The sequence below is a fragment of the Cervus canadensis genome, chromosome 1 (assembly GCF_019320065.1).
Source record: "Cervus canadensis isolate Bull #8, Minnesota chromosome 1, ASM1932006v1, whole genome shotgun sequence".
NCBI classification, from domain to species: domain Eukaryota; kingdom Metazoa; phylum Chordata; class Mammalia; order Artiodactyla; family Cervidae; genus Cervus; species Cervus canadensis.
In genome coordinates, this window is record NC_057386.1 from 40,588,644 (window position 1) to 40,607,875 (window position 19,232).

General features: G+C 36.3%; 1 protein-coding gene across 3 annotated transcripts in view; it reads right to left on the reverse strand.

Moving 5' to 3' along the window:
• NLK (nemo like kinase) overlaps positions 1-19,232 on the reverse strand; it is a 124,084-nt gene that overhangs the window by 68,105 nt on the left and 36,747 nt on the right. Inside the window, exon 1 of one of the 3 annotated variants that reach the window (XM_043480065.1) lies at positions 549-2,013. The exons of the other annotated variants lie outside the window; for them this stretch is intronic. Within the exon in view, the coding sequence (XP_043336000.1) occupies positions 549-700 (152 nt within the window). The 5' untranslated portion in view covers positions 701-2,013. Of the gene's footprint in view, positions 1-548; positions 2,014-19,232 lie in introns of those variants that run through there. 3 annotated transcript variants of the gene reach the window in all.

A 19,232-nucleotide genomic window follows, 5' to 3' on the forward strand; every position in this document is an offset into this window, starting at 1 on the left:
ATAATGGAATATTTTACAGCAACTGAAATGAACTACTGCTATATGCAACATAGACAAATCTCACAAACACAATTTTGAGCCAAAGAAAACAGTCACAAAAGAACAGTAAGATTTCTATATAAAAAGTATAAGCAAAGTTAGACTCTAAGGTTTAGGGATACATATTTAGCAATAGAAACTATTAAAAAAGGAAGTGGTTACCAAAAAAGTAAGGACAATGGTTATCTTAAGAGGGTTACTTAATGATGGGGGTGGAGCCGAGAGGACTTCTAGGTGCTGCCAATGTCCTATTTCTCATATGCATGCTGGCTTAGGGGTGTGTGCTCTGTGATAAATCACTGAGTTGTATGTTTTTTTATTTTGTATTCTTTCTGTGTGTTATTATATAAGTAAAAAGGTAAAGGCTAACCTCCCAATTAAATTTGGGCATTAAAAAAGCATTTTAGATTGAAATCTATATAATGAGTAATTTTTAAAGAGAGCGATTCTTCCTTTTTCCTCCCCCATAAAGATACACATCTACACTAGCCCAATAGATTCTGTCATACCTTTCCTTGTGCCACTGGTTCATTCTGAAGAAAGGAGTATACATAATATCTTCCTTATGTTTTGATAGAATTCCAAAAGAATTTGCTTGCTTTAAAAAAAAAAAACAAACGTTTTCTTCATCATTAAACAAGAATATGCTATTAAGGAGCATTCCACAGAATGCTGTCAGCAGAATTACAGAACTACAGTCCCACCCCTAATCTAATCACAATCTCCTAACTTCTATTGTGAAGCAAAATGCTGAAGCAGCTACAATATATAGATGTGCTTCAGGTTTTTAATTAGTTGGCCTTTTAAAAATAACCAAACCCCAAAATACTGCAAATACAAAACAGGAGGCAAGATTCCCAGCTGTGGCAAACTGAAGAAATCAGCAAATCTTCTAACAAAACTACTACAAAACTGGACAAACGTGCCAGAAACAACCATTACCAGACTCCAGAAAATAACTAAAGTGACAAATTTAAAAGTGTTTATGAAAAATGGGAGCTTTGGGTAAGAACAGAGGGAGTCAGAGGTGTTACTGTTTGGGGTTACTCCTTATCCATCCCCCACCCCAAGACACTCCATGCAGTAGCTGTACCTGAGCAGGGCTGGCCATAGAAACCAGTGGCTTCACTGTCTGAGGCTGCTGAAGTGATTTGAAATGGAAGGCAAAACCTCACACCCAGTGGCACCGAGAGTAAAACCATTAAACCCAACTAGAAAAGAACAGATAAAGTTTACGGCTCTGCTCGCCTGAGCCTGCTGTCTCAGCCGGGAAGAGGTGCAGACGAACGGAAATCCAGAAATTTAAAAAGGAGATTCTAGAAATGAGAGCCACAGAGGGCTTGGTGAACTCGAGGTTGACTGCGGAGGTCCTCAACCCTCTACATATTGAGGGCTGACTACATATAAAGGGAAAAGGGGGAAGCTTAGCAGAAAGTAAAAACTGAGGCATACTTGAAAACCAGATGAACACCCTAATACACTCACAGATGCTCAACATAGGGTAGAGGCCTTACTGGAACAATACGTTTGAGCACAACTTTTAACTTAGCTCACTGCTAAGCCATGGGACCCCAAGAAGGCTAGGGTAAAAAATAAAAAGATCTGGCATATTAAGTCAAGTTACTTGAATATTAAGCAAACAAATATAATAACAGCAATAATGACAACATTCAGAGAGAGGAGGGAGGAGGGCTGAAGAGAAATCAGATCCAGGATTGTAACAATAATATCAAATATGTCCAGTTTTAACAAAACAAATTACAACACATGTTAAAACACACACACACAGAGGAAAATGTGACCAACTCAGAGGGAAAAGCAGTGAAAAGAAACTATTTCTGAGTGGGTCCAGATACTGTACTCAGAAAAATTTCAAAAGCAATTATAAACATGTTCAAAGAATTAAAGAAAAATATGATGACAATGACAGAAAATCTCAATACAGATATCAGTTCAGTTCAGTAGCTCAGTCGTGTCCAACTCCTTGTGACCCCATGAATCGCAGCACGCCAGGCTGCCCTGTCCATCGCCAACTCCAGGAACCTACCCAAACCCATGTCCATCAAGTTGGTGATGCCATCCAGCCATCTCATCCTCTGTCATCCCCTCCTCCTCCTATCCCCAAATCCTTCTCAGCATTAGGGTCTTTTCCAATGAGTCAACTCTTCACATGAGGTGGCCAAAGTATTGGAGTTTCGCTTCAACATCAGTCCTTTCAATGAACATCCAGGACTGATCTCCTTTAGGATGGACTGGTTGGATCTTCTTGCAGTCCAATGGACTCTCAAGAGTCTTCTCCAACACCACAGTTCAAAAGCATCAATTCTTCGGCGCTCAGCTTTCTTTATAGTCCAACTCTCACATCCATACACGACTACTGGAAAAACCATAGCCTTGACTAGACGGACCTTTGTTGGCAAAGTAATGTCTCTGCTTTTTAATATGCTATCCAGGTTGGTCATAACTTTCCTTCCAAGGAGTAAGTGTCTTTTAATTTCATGGCTGCAATCACCATCTGCAGAGATTCTGGAGCCCACAAAAATAAAGTCTGACACTGTTTCCACTGTCTCCCCATCTATTTGCCATGAAGTGATGGGACCAGATTCCATGATCTTAAGTTTTCTGAATGTTGAGCTTTAAGCCAACTTTTCCACTTTCCTCCTTCACTTTCATCAAGAGGCTTTTTAGTTCCTCTTCACTTTCTGCCATAAGGGTGGTGTCGTCTGCACATCTGAGGTTACTGATGGTTTTTCCAATAGTCATGTATGGATGTGAGAGTTGGACCATAAAGAAAGCTGAGCACTGAAGAACTGATGCTTTTGAACTGTGGTGCTGGAGAAGGCTCTTGAGAGTCCCTTCGACTGCAAGGAGATCCAGTCCATCCTAAAGGAAATCAGTCCTGAATATTCATTCGAAAGACTGATGATAAAGCTGAAACTCCAATACTTTGGCCACCTGATGCGAAGAACTGACTCATTGGAAAAGACCCTGATGCTGGGAAAGATTGAAGGCAGGAGGAGATGGGGACAACAGAGGACGAGACGGTTGGATGGCATCACAGACTCAATGGACATGAGTTTGAGTTAACTCCGGGAGTTGGTGATGTACAGGGAAGCCTGGCATGCTGCAGTCCACGGGGTCACAAAGAGTCAGACACAACTGAGCAACTGAATTGAACTGGAGGTTTCAATACCCACTCTCAAAGACAATTAAAAGATGTGATGCTTACTCCTTTGAGGAAAGCTATGGCAAACCTAGACAGTGTATTAAAAAGCAGAGACATCATTTTGCCCACAAGCAGGAAATCCAATCCAGTAACATAAAATCCAACCATTATTCATGATAAAAACAAACAAACATTCAACAAACTAAAAAGAGGAAAATTCTTCAACCTTATAAAGGGCACATGAAAAACAGAGCTAATACCTTACTTCAAAATGAGACTGAATGCTTCACCCTAAGGTCAAGGAACAAGGCAAAGATGTCTGCTCCAGCTATGTCTATCTGAATTTTACTGGAGGTTCTCCTCAGTGGAAAAAGCACACCTCCAATTTTTTTTTTTTAAAACTTCTGAATTGGAAAGGAAGAAATAAAACTGATTTTATTTGCAGATGACATGATCCTCTATGTAAAAAAATCCTCACAAATACACAAAAACAGTACTTGAACAAACAGGTTATCAAGGTTGCAGGATACAAGATTGTTATAGAAAACCCATTTTTTTCTACATGCCAGCAATGAATAGTCTGAAAATGAAATTAAGAAAACAATTCCATTCACAACAGAATCAAATAAAATGCTTAATGGAAGAAGTTCGACAAAAGAAATATAAGATGTACATACGGCAAACTACAAAATACTGCTGAAATAAATTACAAAAGATTTAAAGAGACAGAGAGAACACTTCATATTCATGAACTGGAAAACTCAATGTTAAGACAGCAATTTTTCCATAGTGATCTACAGATTCAGTGTAATTCCAATCAAAACTGGAACCCTCACATATGACTAGTGGAAATGTAAAATCCACCTTGGAAAGCATCCACTTTGGAATGCAGTTTGGTTGTTTCTGAAAAAGATAAAATAAACTTACCATATGATCCAGCAAATCTACTCATATATTTACATAAGGGAAATGAAAATATATGTTCACACAAAGATTTCTATGTGAATATTCATAGCAGTATTATAGCCTAAAAAACTGGAGTCAAATCCATCAACTAGTGAATGGATAAACAAACTATGCTACATCTATACAACAGAATAAAAATGAACAAACTACTACTTCCTTATAAACTACTATTTAAATGGCTAAACCTCAAGCATTATGCTACAAACAGAAGCCAAACACAAAAGACCACACAATGTATGATATCACTTTTAAGAAGTTTTTGGATGAGACTTTCAGAGAGACAGAAAGCCTATCAGTGGTTGCTCAGGGTTGGGAAATGGAATGAGTGACTGATTACAAAATGGTTAAGTTTTGGGGGTGACAAAAATGTTCCAAAATTGGGTTGTAGTGATGATTGCATAACAGTGGAAATTTACTAAAAATTACAGAATTACATACTCATGATGGGTGAATGTTATAGTATGTAAATTATGCCTCACTAACACTGTTAAATCATCACCTCAGAATACTGTTTACAATATTCTAGGCCCTATTGTGATTTCATGCTATATAATTTTCCCCCTTGATATTTATACAGTTTTTTCCATTTACCCACATAGATTTTATACCTCAAAGAATACAGAAAAATCATAACTTCTTTCCCCTTCTTTTAATATCAGTGTTTTGCTCATCTCTAATTTATTTGGAAATCCCTATAATGAATGCAATGCATAGTTTATAACAATATAAACCATGAATCAATTTTTGGAACTGCTACTTTGTTCTATGGTTTACTTATTTTTCAACCAATACTCCCTGATAATTATCACTTAACATGTCATAACTTTTTCATATACAGATTATTGCCATTTAACCAAATTCTTTAAAGCAGCTACCATCAAATTTCGCATATCAGAATCAACTGGTAGGCTTTACAATAAGAAACACGAAAACAAAACAACTGTATTTCATTACTGGGTAAAAGTACAAAAGACTTTTGACTTTTACCCAGATTCAAGAACTACTGCTTTAATCACAGTGCTTTTGTAACTTAAGGTACATAAGAATTACCCAGAATTCTTAAAGTCTTAGAGTGAAGATTGATTTGCTATGTCTGGGGTGTGAAATGAGGTTCTGCATTTATAACAAGCTTCCACGTGATACTGATGTTGCTGGTGGCAAGGTTTTAAGATATGTATCTTATTTGGTTAAATATTAAATACCTCAGGTAAACATGGGATCTTAGTATATTTGGCCCTCCCATGAGTCAGGGTATAACTTCATTTATTCTAAATTCTTTGATGTTTGCCATTGGAGCTTTGTTGTTCACATATACACATTAGGTTAAAGTATCATGTCTAGTGCCCCAATCTTTGTGAGTGCCAAATAGGGAATGTTTCAACTGACTCTTGGGGGGAAGGGATTTTGTGTCCTGGTCCTGTGGGACTGTCATGGGCGGTGTCATCTAGAAAGAAACTCATAATCCATCTGGTGCTTTGATTTTTGTTACTGCTGCTGGGAACACCTCTACCTCACCTGGCCAAGTAAACTTGCAAAGAAAGATGAACACTGTATAATCCTTCTTATATGAGAATATATAAAATAGATAAATAAAACAAAGTTCAGTTCAGTCACTCAGTCATGTCCAACTCTTTGAGACCCCATGGAGTGCAGCACACCAGGCCTCCCTGTCCATCACCAACTCCCGGAGTTTACCCAAACTCATGTCCATTGAGTTGGTGATGCCATCCAACCATCTCATCCTCTGTCGTCCCCTTCTCTTCCTGCCTTCAATCTTTCCCAGCATCAGGGTCTTTTCAAACGAGTCAGCTCTTTGCATTGGATGGCCAAAGTACTGGAGTTTCAGCTTCAACATCAGTCCTTCCAATGAACACCCAGGACTGATCTCCTTTAGGATGGACTAGTTGGATCTCCATCGAGAGAGTCGAAGGCACTCTCAAGAGTCTTCTCCAACACCACAGTTCAAAAGCATCAGTTCTTCGGCGCTCAGCTTTCTTTATAGTCCAACTCTCACATCCATACACGACTACTGGAAAAACCATAGCCTTGACTAGACAGACCTTTGTTGGCAAAGTAATGTCTCTGCTTTTTAATATGCTGTCTAGGTTGGTCATAACTTTCCTTCCAAGGAGTAAGCGTCTTTTAATTTCATGGCTGCAGTCACCATCTGCAGTGGTAACTATGTAAATGTTATTCTTAAAAAACACTAGAAATGCATTGCCAAAAAAGTATTTAGTATGTAACATTTTAAATAAGTGTATGTTTATTATTATAATTGTTAAAATATAGTAATATACATTAATTGAAAAACTGCAACTTCACTAAATTCAATCAATATGCTATTGAATTCTTTAAATTTTCTAGGTATGTAATTATTATGTGCATTGTGATCATTTAATTTCCTTCCTGTGTTTATCTTTACATCACTTGTTTTTTAACACATAACTGGCTGACAATTGATAAGAGATTTCTGTTTTGTTTTTTACTGGAAGATGCCTCTACTTTTCCATTTGGGCTGATGTCAAGTTTTAGTGACAAAATATATAGGGAAAACTTTTTAATATAAAGAAAACTTATTTCCTTTATATATTTTAGAGTTGTTGGAAGTGAGTGATTTTTATAAAATATTTTTAGAATCTCTTAAAAATATTTTGGAGGCATAATCATTTCCACTAATTTTCACTTTTAAGTTACCAGGTTATAAAACCTTGAGAGCAAGGATTCTACTAAAAGTTTTATTCAGTGCCTAGAATACGCTATCTAGGTTGGTCATAACTTTCCTTCCAAGGAGTAAGTGTCTTTTAATTTCATGGCTGCAATCACCATCTGCAATGATTTTGGAGCCCCCAAAAATAAAGTCTGACACTCCTAGTGATGCTGAGCATCACTTCATGTTCCTGTTGGAAGACTGGCCTTCATTTTTATTTTCTGTCCTTATCAGGCACCACATGGGTCTGCCTCACAAAATAAATTAGTAGCCTTCAGTGTTTGGTAGCTATATGTTGTATGTATTATGTGTTGAAAAACACTCACTAGTGATTCCAATAAATTATCATGTGATTCCCATTACAATTGAGTTATTCAAAATATCTAGCTGTGTAGTGTTCTAAAAATTTAAAGCCTAGTTTCTAAGTTTTATAAATGCTATCCATTTCCCTGGTGGCTCAGAGAGTTAAGCGTCTGCCTGCAATGTGGGAGACCTGGGTTCGATCCCTGGGTCAGGAAGATCCCCTGGAGAAGGAAATGGCAACCCACTCCGGTACTCTTGCCTGGAAATCCAATGGACAGAGAAGTCTGATAGACTATAATCCATGGGGCCGCAAAGAGCCGGACACCACTAAGCTATTTCACGTTCACTTTCATCCATTTCCCCACTTATCTTACTTTTGTCTACCTTACTGCTCTGTTGTTTTCTTAGATCCTTTTGAGATTAACTATTATATACAGAATTTTTTTTTCTTATCGAAATAAACAGGTAGAATTGAATAAATAAGTTTAGCTTTGCCAGTCTTATGAGCTGAATAATTGGTGAGGGGGGTTTTTATGTTTACCAAGTAGTACATAACCTTTTGTAGTAAGCATTTCTCCTTTTCATCTAGTGGAAAACCTGCTATGCTTTGCTACTTCTTAGTTTATTGTACCATAATCTGAAGATGCTGTATTTAAAATTTATGCTAAAAGTATTTATTAAAAAATTATGGGTATTCAAATCTGTACACTAGAGTACATATGCCTACTATTGATATTTCCACTTCATTCTCTCAAAAATTTATCGTATTATATTACTGAGAACAACCTTTGATTTATTCGATTTGACATTTTAATGGTGAGATGCTGTGTCCTAATTGAGTGCTCTGGTATATAGCTCTTGCATTTCTCAGATTTTGTTTCCCATTGTTTCCTGTATGTAACCTAGAAAGCATCTGCTGGCATGTACGAATGGTATGTAAGACATCCCAATATTACAAAGGAAATTTTGAGACAAGCACTTTATGTATTTTCATTATATATGAATTAAAAATGATTTAAAACAGTAATGTACATGAAAACACTTTTGTTCATATAAAGCACACTGCATAACAAACAATTTGGTTGAGGATAATAAGCTCTGAATATGCAGAAATATTAATAAAAACTAAGATAATTTTTGGGGGTGCTGCACAGAGTGGCTTGTGGGATCTTAGTTCCCCGACCAGGGGTTGAACCCCTGCCCTCGGCAGTAAAAACGCAGAGTCCTAACCACTGCGCTGCCAGGGAATTCCCAAACTAAGAAAATTTAAGAAATAAGTAATTTGAGGTATGTTTTCAATAAAATAGATATAATGAGGTATACAAATCATAATTTGACATATCTTATGCTAGGTTCTTCAACCATAATATGGATGCTTTAGATGCAGGATAATTTTTATAAAACATATTGTATTTGAAAAAGATGTCAAGACTATAATATACTCTTATTTTTTAACTGTGATAAATAGTGCAATAAAGGAAATGAAATAAATCACCCTGACAGAAACATCAACATTGCAAACTAACATTTTTCCTATCTTGGTATTCTAATATAGGGCTAAATCCAGCCTTGGCTCTGGGCGGTAAAACCTGCTGGCATGATGCAGGGAGCAAACCAACTCTAAATGAGCAGGGTAATCATAATTAGCTACCAATGTCTACCCCAGAGCCACCTGGGGAATTGAGGGTGGAATCAAATGTTGCTAGTAACAGATAACAAGCGCTTTCTTCTATGGCCAGTGTATGGGTAAATCACCAGGTCTTCTTTATCACTCACTTAAGAGAGGGCAGAGGGGAGGATTTGGCTGCCCAAACACCTGGCAGGGGTGTAACTGATGACTGACTCCTTACTTTTTCCCAAATCTATTTTTCACCAGCAAATGACACCTGTACCCTTTGAAGAGTAATCCATATTTTCTCCCACTTGAAAAGACAGTAGGAGGAAAGAAAACACCATCCTAGGTTTAGATCTGAAAGCATTCTAGCCTTTGGACCAAAAAATGATTTTAAAATTTTATGTTGCCAGTTTATATATACATGTATTTATAATATATAGATTATACAATTACAAACTATAAAATCTCAGATAAAGAGGAAAGTATTTGCTTCAGCCATAGCTCATTAGCCATGTTTGAAAGCCACCTGTTACACCACAGCTAGAATATCAGGTGTATATTATTACGTGATAGGAAGATTTTCAATCCTCCTCTGGGATATCAATTTGAAAGACAGCATTGGGTGAAAGGAGGTACCTGTTCCTTTCCATTCAGCTAAGACAGAAAACTTTGAACCAAGGTGAAGATTCAGTATAGCAATTAAGAGACAGTCATGCAGAATGCAGCTGAATAAAGGAAAGGGTCTGCTGCCTGGCATTTTACTGAGAACACCTTAAAAAAAAAACACCTGAAGAACAGAAGGCTAGCAGAACTAAACTGGGATTCAATGGTGCAACAGTTTTAGTAGTGGAAGGTCAGAGAAGGTGACCACAGAAAATTGTAAGATGAATTTAGAACGAGGACAATGAGAGTTTGTTTTCAAAGAGTTTCTTTTGCTACTCAGATCCAAATGGTACCCCAGGGAAAAGAAAGGCTTTCCTAAAACTATGAGATTCCATGTAAAAAGATTTCAAGACTATTACTACCACTGCCTGTCAAATAACTGCAAATTACTTCTGCATGAATCCTGAGTCGCTCCTTGAGAGCCTTGCTCTGCTTGTTGTCAGTTTCACTTCAGGAAAGATGACACTAACCATCAAAGTCATGAGGATGAGAAAGGTCAAGTTCATTTGCCAAAAAAAGTCTATCTGAAAACTACCACTTACAACATCTAATAATGATAAGTAAAACGTAGCCCCCGTTTTCCAATGACTGGCTCCACTTTGATAAAGTAAAAATGATTGTTTATATATAGTAGTTTGTTATCAGGTCACACAAATCCCCAGGAGAAACAAACCAGAGAAATAAGAACTGCCCAAGGCCTACTCTCAGAAAGAAGTTAGAAAAGCAGCTTTACAACTACTCTAGTGGTTAAGAATCTGTCTTGCAATGCAAGGGTCCTGGGCTCAATTCCTGGTCAGGGAACTAACATCCCATGGGCCTTGGAACAACTAAGCCCCCCAAGCTGCAACTAGTGAGCCCGCACACTCCGGAGTCTGTGCCACAACTAGAGAGTCTGTGCACCACAACTAAAGGTTCTGCGTGCCCCAAGGAAGACCCGATGTAGCCAAAGAAAGAAATTAAAAAAACCAAAACTATCTCCCTTGGAACACTAGTAAGTTTAGGAAGAGAGTAGATTTTCTGCCTGTTTTCTAAAGTATTCATTCAGAACTTAGTTTCAAAAGTTCAATGACATTAGTTTGCTACCACTGTGATAAACAGACAAAATTTAAAATGCAAGCATATTTCCAAATCCATTATTATATCATTTGCAAATATACATAAAAATTTCCTTAATTAAATCTCTAGGACTTTAAATAATTTAATAAATGGCTGAACACAAATTAAATTTCAAACAAAAGTTTTCATAAAACAAAGTTTCAAACTTCAGAAAAGAGAGTAAAGCATAACCTTAGAAAGTGAGTGCAGAAAGATTTTAACTCAGTAAAAACGCATGCAATGCATAATATCAATGTCTAAACTTCTGGAGAGAAAGCTACAGGACCTGTGACTCTCACAACATTTTTAACACTATACATAAAGTTGCAAGACTGATACAAAATAAAACCCTTCTACTTCAGCATGGTTGTTCGAACAGAATGACAACTTCTAAACTCTCTTAAGCTGGACCAAAAAACTAGAAGTGCTACTTGCCTTTTCAAATGGCTATTCTTAAAGTCTTCTAAAGAGGTACTATAGTACATAAGGAAGGTAGAATAAATTTATATAACACTGGAAATGTTCTACTAATCTGCTTTACAAGGATAAAATCTTTTTCAATGTCAAATCATATAAAAAATGAAAAAAATATAATAGGGAAAAAAGATCCTCAATGATTCAAGATATGCAGGAATAAATCTAATAAGGGGTGAGGATAGATAATGGGTATAGATGGATAAAAATGTAAATTTTACTGAAAAATACAAAAGATAACTTGAATAAACAGAATAAACCATGTTCCTGAAAAAGAAGAGTGTAGCAGATTGTATTTTCCAAAAATGGCCACAATAATAAACCATAATGGAGAAGAAAAACAAGAAAACCAAAATCAAAAAACTTTTCCTCTTCTAAAGACGCTGCTGAGAAAATGAAAAGGCAAGTTACTAAATGGGAGAAAATATTTTTAAAACACCTGACGAAAGGCCTGTATGCAGAATACATATATCTCTTTCAATAGTAAAAAGATTAACAATCCAATTTAAAATGGGCAAAAGACTTGCATACTTTATAAAAGAAGATATGCAGGTGGAGAGTATGCACAAGAAAAAAATATTCAGCATTAGCAGTCAAAGAAATGCAAATTAAAGCCACAGTGACAGTCTACTAAACACTCACACTAGAATGTAACAAGACTGACATTTTTAGCACTAACCATATCACACTGTGATTATGGACATGTTTCTCTATTCCAATAAAATGCAAGCTCATAAGGGAGTGGAAAAAAAAAACGGACTGAAAAGAGGGGTGGTGAGGACTTGGAGCAACTTGAACTCTCATACATAGCTGGTGGGAATGTAGAATATACAGACATTTTGAAAAGCAATACAGCAGTATCTTACAAATAAGCATATACTTGACACATGACTGAACAATTCCACTTCTAGGTATTTACCCAAGAACAATGAAAATATATAGCCACATAAAGACGTGCATATACAAAAATTCATAACAGCATGATTCATAATAGCCAAAAATTCAGTGCCCTCCAAATGTCCATCAAGTGATGAATGGTAAATTTTAGTACATTCATAGTATATATAATACAACTCAGTATTACAAATGAAATATTAATAAACAACATGTTGAATCTCAAAACATTATGCTAAGTAGAAGAAGTCAAACACAAAAGATGACATACTATTTGAGTCCACCTGGTCGAAACGCTAGAAGAAACAAGACTACAGTGACAGAACAAAGACCAGTGGTTGCCTGAGGCTGCACACGGGAGAGGGGACCAACCACAAAGCAATGGGAAGAAACTTCTCAGGTTGGAGGCCCATTATAATGTCTTGATTGTGGTTGCACAAATATAATTACCAAAATTCATCAAAGTCTATCATTAAAATGAGTGAATTTTATAGTATATAAACTTTAAGAAAAAGAACACGCTATCAGAAAACAAAAGATACAGTACTCCACTAGAACAAAAAATGATATTGAAACTAGCAGCTATTATTTTTTCTCAAACTGACTTTGCAAAAATCACCCTATCATGAAGGGCATTAATTAGCATCTTTCTTGAGAGTAATTTGGCATTGTATACCTAAATTCTTTAAAAACGAGTGGACCTTTTGACTCAGTAATTCTATTTCTAGGAATTTCTTTTACTGAAGAAATAGTCAGAAAAATTAAGTAAGACTATATACAAGAACGGTACTACAAAATTTTTCATAATGATGACAAATAACTGGGAAAAGTCTTGTATGTCCAACAATAGGGGATCGGATAAATGAGAAGACATTCATTCAATTAAAATGATGTGCCCAATAATATACATATCCTGACTGATATATGAAAATACACTTTTTCTTTTTTTAAAATACTTATTTATTTATTTGGCTGTACTGGGTTTTAGTTGCAGCACATGGCCTCTTTTAGTTTCAGCATGTGGGATCTAGTTCCCTGACCAGGGATCAAACCCAGGCCCCCAGCACTGGGAGGTCAGAGTCTTAGCCATTGGACCACCAAGGAAGTCCCCAAAAATACACTTCTTAATTGCATTCTATGTTGATATCTTTCACAAAAATGCTTATCCTCTACCTGTGAGAGTTATGGTACAGAAACTATCACAACAGTCAGATTTCTAACATTAGAAGAAAACTAATCATTCCTGTCCTCTTTTACCCCAGTTTGGGCATATAAGACTATATTTTCTGTTTAATTCTTATGATGATTATTGAAAAGAAAAAAAGAACCTTTGGACTTTTCTCTGTATTGTCACAAAAGATCTGATGTGAGCAACTATTTCATTTCAAAAGAGCTCTGATCCACAAATTTAGTTATTTTAATAATTTACTTACAGTTTGCTCTGTAAAAGATAAAGGAATAACAGAAGGTTCTAGTACACACATTTTAGGCTTGTATTACTTGGGCCTCAGTTTCTTATCTATAAAGGAAAAATGGCAAGGTGCAGGATTTGGTCATTTCTAGTTCTAAGGAAGACTAATAAACTAAAAATCAGTCAATGCTTTAAAAAATTATAGAATCAGCAAATGCAAAGTGCCAAGAAAGAAAGCTTTGTCAACTAGTCTGGGATATCATGTAAACATTCATTTAAAGGGGGGGAAAAAAAAAGAAAAAATAAGATCCTTATTAAATCCTGGTGAATTTAAACCCAGGGAACATTCACTATCAATCTGTCAAAGAGAGTAACAAAGGCAGGAATCACAACTAAAAAGCGATATATCCTCAATGGTTTCCTAGTTGCTAAAATTTAAAGTCAAGTATCTTACCTGAAGACAGTGAAAATGTATAACACCTGTCATTATAACCACATCAGCATCAGGAAATAAGATGTCTAACAGTCCATCAACTATTATTAACAGGTAATTTCAAACAGAAAAGAACAATATACTAATAGTTATTCAAACCTAGTAATTTATTGCGCCTGCTTTATGTTTGTATATTCAATGAGGTTCATATATTCAAGTATATATTCAGGCATTCAAAGTAAGAATAATTAGTTTATAAAAATGATAACACAACTTGGATTTCTACCTAACAAATAGTATCATGTGCAACAAATCTACCCTGCAACTCAATATAACTCAAAGAAGACAGTAAATAACCTATGGAAAATATAAACCTGATTGTAAAGAAAGATTTGAATTTCATTCATTTAATGCCAAATCAAGTTTAAATATACAAGTACACAAGAAATGAAACTCATTTATTAAACCTTAATAATTACAACTAATGTATAAATATTATACATTAGATTTTTCCATAATCAATCAACTATCTGAACTATTTTCACAACATGAGCATTTCTGTGTGTATGTGCAGTTGCCTTCAGAAATTATGTAATAAAAATAACCTGTAGCATGGTCCTTTTAGGTTGGTGCCTGAATTTAAGTTACATTATTAATACATTCCAAACCAAAGTGAAATACAACGTGGAATTTATTTTTGGGGGGGCACACCTCGCCAAACCCTAACCACTGGACAACCAGAGAATTCCCCAATGTGCAATCTAAGAAGATGATACAAGTAAACTTATTTATAAAACAGAAACAGAACATAGACTTTGAAAACTTTGGTTACCACAGGGGAAAGGTGGAGGGTGGAGGGATAAATTAGGAGTTTGGGATCAGCATATACACACTACTATATATAGATAATAAGGATCTACTGTATAGCACAGGGAACTCTAATCAGTCCTCTATAATAACTTATATGGGAAAGGAATCTGAAAAAGAATAGATATATGTATAACTGAATCGCTTTACTGTATACCTAAAACTAATATAACACTGTAAATAAACTATACTCCAATATAAAATAAAAATTAAACAAGGAAAATAAACCAAAAAACCCAAAGTGAAATACAAGTAGTTGGCTCAAGCAAAGTTCCATCAGGTGGAAAAAGAATAAAACTATCCTTAAGTGTGGCCGTGGATGGTGATGAGGGGATGTCATGCTGCAACACGTGACACAGCCAGACAAAACAAAGCATAAAACAAGGGAAAGGTGCCATCCTGACACTGTTCAGACCCCGTCCTGTCTCACTCATGCATCCTACAAGGCAACTACGGAAGAAGCATGCACCTCTAATTTTCCAACAAGAAAGGAAATGGTTTGTCTGTCAACAGTAAGGGATTTCTTATTTTCCTGACATTGTATGGTGCTGTGCTAAGTCACTTCAGTCATGTCCGACTCCTCATGACCCTGTGGACAGTAGCCCACCAGGGTCCTCTGTCCACGGGATTCTCCTGGCAAGAATACTGGAGTGGGTTGCCATGCCCTCCTCCAGGGGCTCTTCCTGACCCAGGGATTGAACATGAGTCTCTAAAGTCTCCTGCATTGGTAGGGAAGCTCTTTACCACTAGTGCCACTTGGGAGGCCCTTTCCTGACATTAGTGATTTGTAAAAGTAAATTTTTATTAGGGTCTCATTTCTTTATTGAAGAAGACAAAGATGTTTCCATTTTTTTTTTTTTTTTTTCATTTTCTCTCTGCTGTTTGGAAATTGAGGTGGGAGTGTGGAACTAGAGAACTGTCTTCAAGATCCAGAGGGGCTTTTAACTGACATATCAGGGGCCCATTGAAAGTTTGTCTTTTGATGCCCAGGTGTCAGGATTCTAACATTAAAGTTAAGGCAACCTCTCAGTCCACATGCAATGGTTGACAAACACGTTCTCCTTCAGGACTTCTTTGATTGTATATCCTTAGGTCCAGAGATCTGAGGGTATACTATAGGAGGATTTTTAAAAATTTAAGAACATTTCAAAAACCCAAGTCTATTCCAAGTAAGGCACAATAATAATAGTTCAGTTATTACTGGACAGCACATTTTTTAGGCTTAATTATGTAAAGTAGGGCAAAAGTAAACTATTATATATTGTACTTTTTTCTCATATGTGAAATTATAATTTTACATAGTAGAATCAAGAACTTACATATTTTGTGATCCTCTTCAAAAACAATTCCTATTTTCAGTGAGTCAGCATAAAGTTGAGAATGCTCCTTGAGCCTTGTTTCTAGTACAGTGGCTAGCATGTTCATGTCACAGAATGCTGTTTAAACCAGATTCTTCTGAAACCAGTTAAATAGCTATCATTCTTTTTCAACTTTTCCTGAAGAAGTATTGATATGTTCTTACCTATAAAAGAATGCTTGTGCTGACAACTGCTTGAATATCTCTATTTAATAAGTAAAGCATCACCATGAATATGCAATTACGTTTCATCTATGAGAGAGACTTGGATGGAGAAACATGGGAAATTTTCTTTTCTTTTTTTTTTTTAAGCATTTTTTATTTTTCTTAGCTGTACTCTGGCATGTGGGATCTAGTTCCCTGACCAGGGATCAAACCCAAGCCCCCTGCACTAGGAGCTCAGAGTCTTCACCACAGGACCACCAGGAAAGTCCCTATGGGAAATTTTCGAAAAGTAAATTCTCCATTCTGGTTTTATGATTTTAAGAAAAGAGCAAGAGTTACAACACACAACGAAGAGAAAAGCACAGGAACATACTTGAGGGAAGATGACTTTTCTGTTTGAGCCAGCTATTTTAGAAAATCCTAGAATACTTACAGTGAGTGTCAGAATACCATCTGGCTGTACTATTGATGTAATTTTTAAATGTAACTTTAAGGATTGATGCAATCCAGGGGGAAGTAGAGGGGAGAGAAAGCCTAGGGGATAATCACTTCAATGATATTTATTTCAACTGCAGATCAGGGATCATATGATACTTAACATCCTGATGAAGTGAATTTTACGGACACCTTGCTTTATAATAAGGCCCTTGAAGATTTAAGGAATTACACAATAGCAGTAAGATGTTTGTCTCTAGAAGTGAGCCTTGGATAGAGAGATGCACATTTTCCAAAGAACTCTAAAATCTCTTTAACTATGTGAGTTATAGTCTGGGGAAGAAAGAAAAAACTAAAATAATCCCATCACTAGTAGAAGCTACTAATCTGTGTTAGAAATGGAATGCATCGGATATACTGCCACGTAGAATGGTCAGCAGACTCTTTCCTAAGGTCCAGCTGTCTAAGTTGACTATCCTTCTAGTTTGAAGGTAACGCTAGGGGAGAGAGGGAGATAAAACAGAAGAACGAGGACCTGAGGCAGTAACAGCAGTGTGGTGTGACATTTAACAGCACCAGATATAACTCAAGTCTCTTCTCCCATGAATACAGTCCTTTCTTAGTGCACATAGCAACAATTTCCACTTGAGGTGGCTGATGGTTATTACTTGTGTCTTCCCAATGTTCTTTCTCATCTCATTCTGATGGCAGACCACATTCCCCACCATCCAAAAAGAGTTCTTAGGAAGCTGAAAAAGCAGAGTTGGAAGAGGTTCCTTCTCCTCTTTCATTAAAGAAGAGCTGTAAGAGTGTGTGCTGAGAGCTTCCTCTACCACACGGGGAAACCAGATCAAGAAACTAATCACAATATGAAGAGAAAGAGAAAGGAGACAAGAATCCTGATAATTTTCAACTCTAAAGTTTCATTTGTATCTGACTAGTTCTACTTCTATCCATCCTGAGGTCTGGTTATGTGAACCAACAAATTTTTTCATTATTTTGAGTTGAACTTTTATAACCCAAAAGACTCAGCTCTTACACCAACTTTTACTAGATGCTCATTTCCACCTGTATAAAAATATCAGCTTTTGTCTCTCCTTCCTGTCCCCTCACAGATCATAAACATTGTAATTTGCCCCTCCAGCAAACCCCCAGATGTCACTGTCTAAAATAATCTTTTTCAGATATTTAATCTCTTTATGACTCCCATTATATACTATCATGGGTGCAAATCAGTAGCTTCTTTGTCAACTCCCCATATTTCTCCCCAAACTACTTCCATTTCTGGTATGCAAGCCTTGGACTCAGCTAGCAAAGGACAAGTAGCCATAGCTGGGTTAATTACGCACAATTTATAAATATCCCATGACAGTCATTTCAAAGGTACAGAAGAGAAAAGCAGCCTTTTTGAAATGTGTTCTTGTTCTTAGGTTCAGGACAGGAACAATTTGACATCAACTTTCAAACTACTTAGGCTGCAAACTACTTTTGGATTTGTTTTCCTGGTGCTATTTGTTTAGAAATCTGAAGAAAGAATGTAACCATTCCCCATATAGCAAATCCTAGAAACTTGTGGAAAATTATAGCCTTTTCAGAGAGCTTAATTTCACTTCACATAAATAAAAACAAATCATTTTACTTGTTCAGAGGTTATTAAGTATCATCTGATGAGGATAAAACTGCTACTGGCAAAACTTGTGAATCTATCATCTTCTAGTAAAAATATTACAGCTTTTTTCTACTATCCTTGTTACTGAGCAATAGTCATTTTTTTTTTTTTTCAATATTTCTTGTCATTCTCTTTTTAGAGATGTCAGGTTAAAATTCTAATGTGTTTTAATGCAGACCATATCCTGACTTAGGTAGTCTGACAGCTGAATAAGGCCTGGCACAATGTTCATCAATTATTAACACTAGCAGGAACCATTAGAGTCTAGTGCAACATCAATAAATTAGCTGAACAAATGAAATAAATGAATAGTGAGAGCCTTTGATGTGTAATTTTCATGGGGAAGACTGTTACCTTCATTTTACAAAAGGGAGAACTGATGCACAGAGAAGTTAAGAAATTTGCCTTGGGTCACAGAGAATAAATGGCAGTACTGAGACTGGATTAAAGCCTGTTAAACTCAGACAGTATGTGTTCTGTTTTCTACACCAGGCTGCTCTCTCTGAACTCTGAAGGTCTATAACGCAGCAATTCCAAAGCTGTTCCTCTACATTTTCTAAGGACACCTCTGACCACAATCACATTTCACAAAAATTTTTGTTATTATAAATCACTCTTCTTGATATGCTTATAGAGGAAGTTAAGGGAATATGCAGTGAGGACAGGGAGGGAGAGTTAATGGGGACCGCCCACAAAAGCTCTACTTTTGGAAATGCTATTATATATAGATCAGCCTACTTTAGGAGTGCTCAATTTTGGTTTCATTAAGTATGTATGTTTTTCAGAGCCAGGACTATATTTAAGAAACGCATTGTATACTTTTCCAGCATCTGGTCACAAGAATATTTCAAAGAAATCAAAGTCCTTTGTTTCATTATTGTATGTCCCCACCTCCCCCCAACTCCCTTCCCAGCCAGTTATTATTCATGAGCTGGGAGACAGCATTTCTCAGAAATCAAGATTAGGAAAACTT